Raw genomic sequence first — 1,594 nt, 5'->3', positions numbered from 1 at the left:
TGTGTTGCATCTCTGCTCTGATGACCTGAAGTGCCATGGGCCCACCAGGCTCAAAATAATTCACTGTCCCCTTCAGCAGTTTCTGCAGCTTGTTGCTGGGGACTCCATACAGCTGCCTTCCATCTCCAATGCTTCCAAAGCACTGGAGGGGCCCAGTGGACTAGATACTTGCCCATACTGTCACACACACCCTGCCACTCGTGACTGTCCAGCCTTAGGGAAAATCTCCTGGTCCCCCTATATCCTCGTCTAACCCCAGACAAGACCCAAACCTGACTCTGCTTAACTTTTGAGATCAGACAAAATGGTTGTGGGTAGAACACAGTCTGTGTGCGTGCCAACATGCTGATCCCCATCACAATCAGCAGGCAGGTCCCAAGGATACCCAAAGGCCATTCAAAACCTTCAGAACTCTCAAACGATGCTGCTGTACTTGTCACTGGAGCTGGTGTAGCTGTGGTGCTTGCCGGCTCTCCCACCACCAGCTTCTCTTTTCCTGAGTCCAGCTCTTCCTCCTCTGCCTTGCTGGGAAATGCTGCGTGGTCTCCTGCATCCTCCTGGGGCTCGGCGGGCGGCTGCCGGGGGATGCTCTCGGCCGTCGCGGAGCTGGGCTCCTCCGCGGGGTTCGGCTCCTCCGCGGGGCTCGGCTCTTCCGCGGGGCTCGGCTCCTCCACCGCCTTCTCCCGCTGCTCGGCAGCCGCCTCCTTCCTCTCCTCGACCGCCCCGACCTCCTCCACCGGCAGCCGTCCCCTCGCGGCCTCCGGCCCCGCTCCCGCCGCCGCTTGGTCCCCGGGGCCGCTCTCCCGGGCCGCTTCGGCTGCCGCCGGCTCCCGGGGCCGCTCCCCCTCAGCTCCCCGCAGCCTCACGAAGATGGAGAGTAGGGTGAGGGCCAGGACGGTGAAGAGCAGCCGGACGGCCAGGTACAAGTCCACGGCCATGTCCGTCCCGCCCTGCTGCTGGAGCCCGCCCGTATTACAAGCCATTGCCATAAAGCACAGTGAGACAAGAACCTTAGCCCAAGCCCCACACTTGATAAACACTAACACAGCAAATACCGGCTCTAAGTAAGTTACAACGGTCTGAAGCTGTGAGATCAACAAGAACAACTCTGAGAGCCAATAAATCAGCATTGTGACGAATGACTATTAATCCGGTCAGATCTGTTGTTATCGCAACCCTTCATGCCCCACGTTGGGCGCCAAAAAGAACTGTCATAGTTTAAACCCAGTCAGGTAACTCGTTCACTCACTTCCCCCTTTCTTGTCCTCCCCCTGCTCCCAGAGGGACGGAAAGGAGAATCAAAAAGAATACAACTCCCACGGGTTGAGATAAGAACAGTTTAGTAACTAAGGTATAACACAAATCACTACTGCTACCACCAATGAAAATAATGATAAAGGAAATAACAAGGGAAGAGAATACAACACCTCAGCACCAGCCGACCGATAACTCGCCCCCTCAGCCCAACCAAGCACCGACCAATACCTCCTCCAACCCTGCAGTCCCCCAGCCCTTCCGGCTAACTCCCAGTTACATCCTGGGCATGACGTGCTGTGGTATGGAATACCTCTTTGGTCAGTTTGGGTCAGGTGTC

The 1,594-nt window shown here is 56.8% G+C and overlaps 1 protein-coding gene across 1 annotated transcript; it reads right to left on the bottom strand.

Annotated features, from left to right (window-relative positions):
* Positions 1-560: 560 nt before the first annotated feature.
* On the bottom strand, positions 561-938 carry LOC130606021 (myristoylated alanine-rich C-kinase substrate-like; the record flags this gene model as incomplete). Its single annotated transcript, XM_057421933.1, has 1 exon — positions 561-938. A coding segment is annotated over exon 1 (378 nt), but the record flags the coding sequence as incomplete, so codon positions are not given.
* Between the last annotated feature and the right edge of the window lie 656 nt (positions 939-1,594).

The sequence above is a fragment of the Pezoporus wallicus genome, unplaced genomic scaffold (assembly GCF_028554395.1).
Source record: "Pezoporus wallicus isolate ANWC-B61680 ecotype Strahan unplaced genomic scaffold, APGP_CSIRO_Pwel_v1 contig_6042, whole genome shotgun sequence".
Taxonomy (NCBI): domain Eukaryota; kingdom Metazoa; phylum Chordata; class Aves; order Psittaciformes; family Psittacidae; genus Pezoporus; species Pezoporus wallicus.
This window is presented reverse-complemented; position numbering and strand designations above follow the sequence as displayed.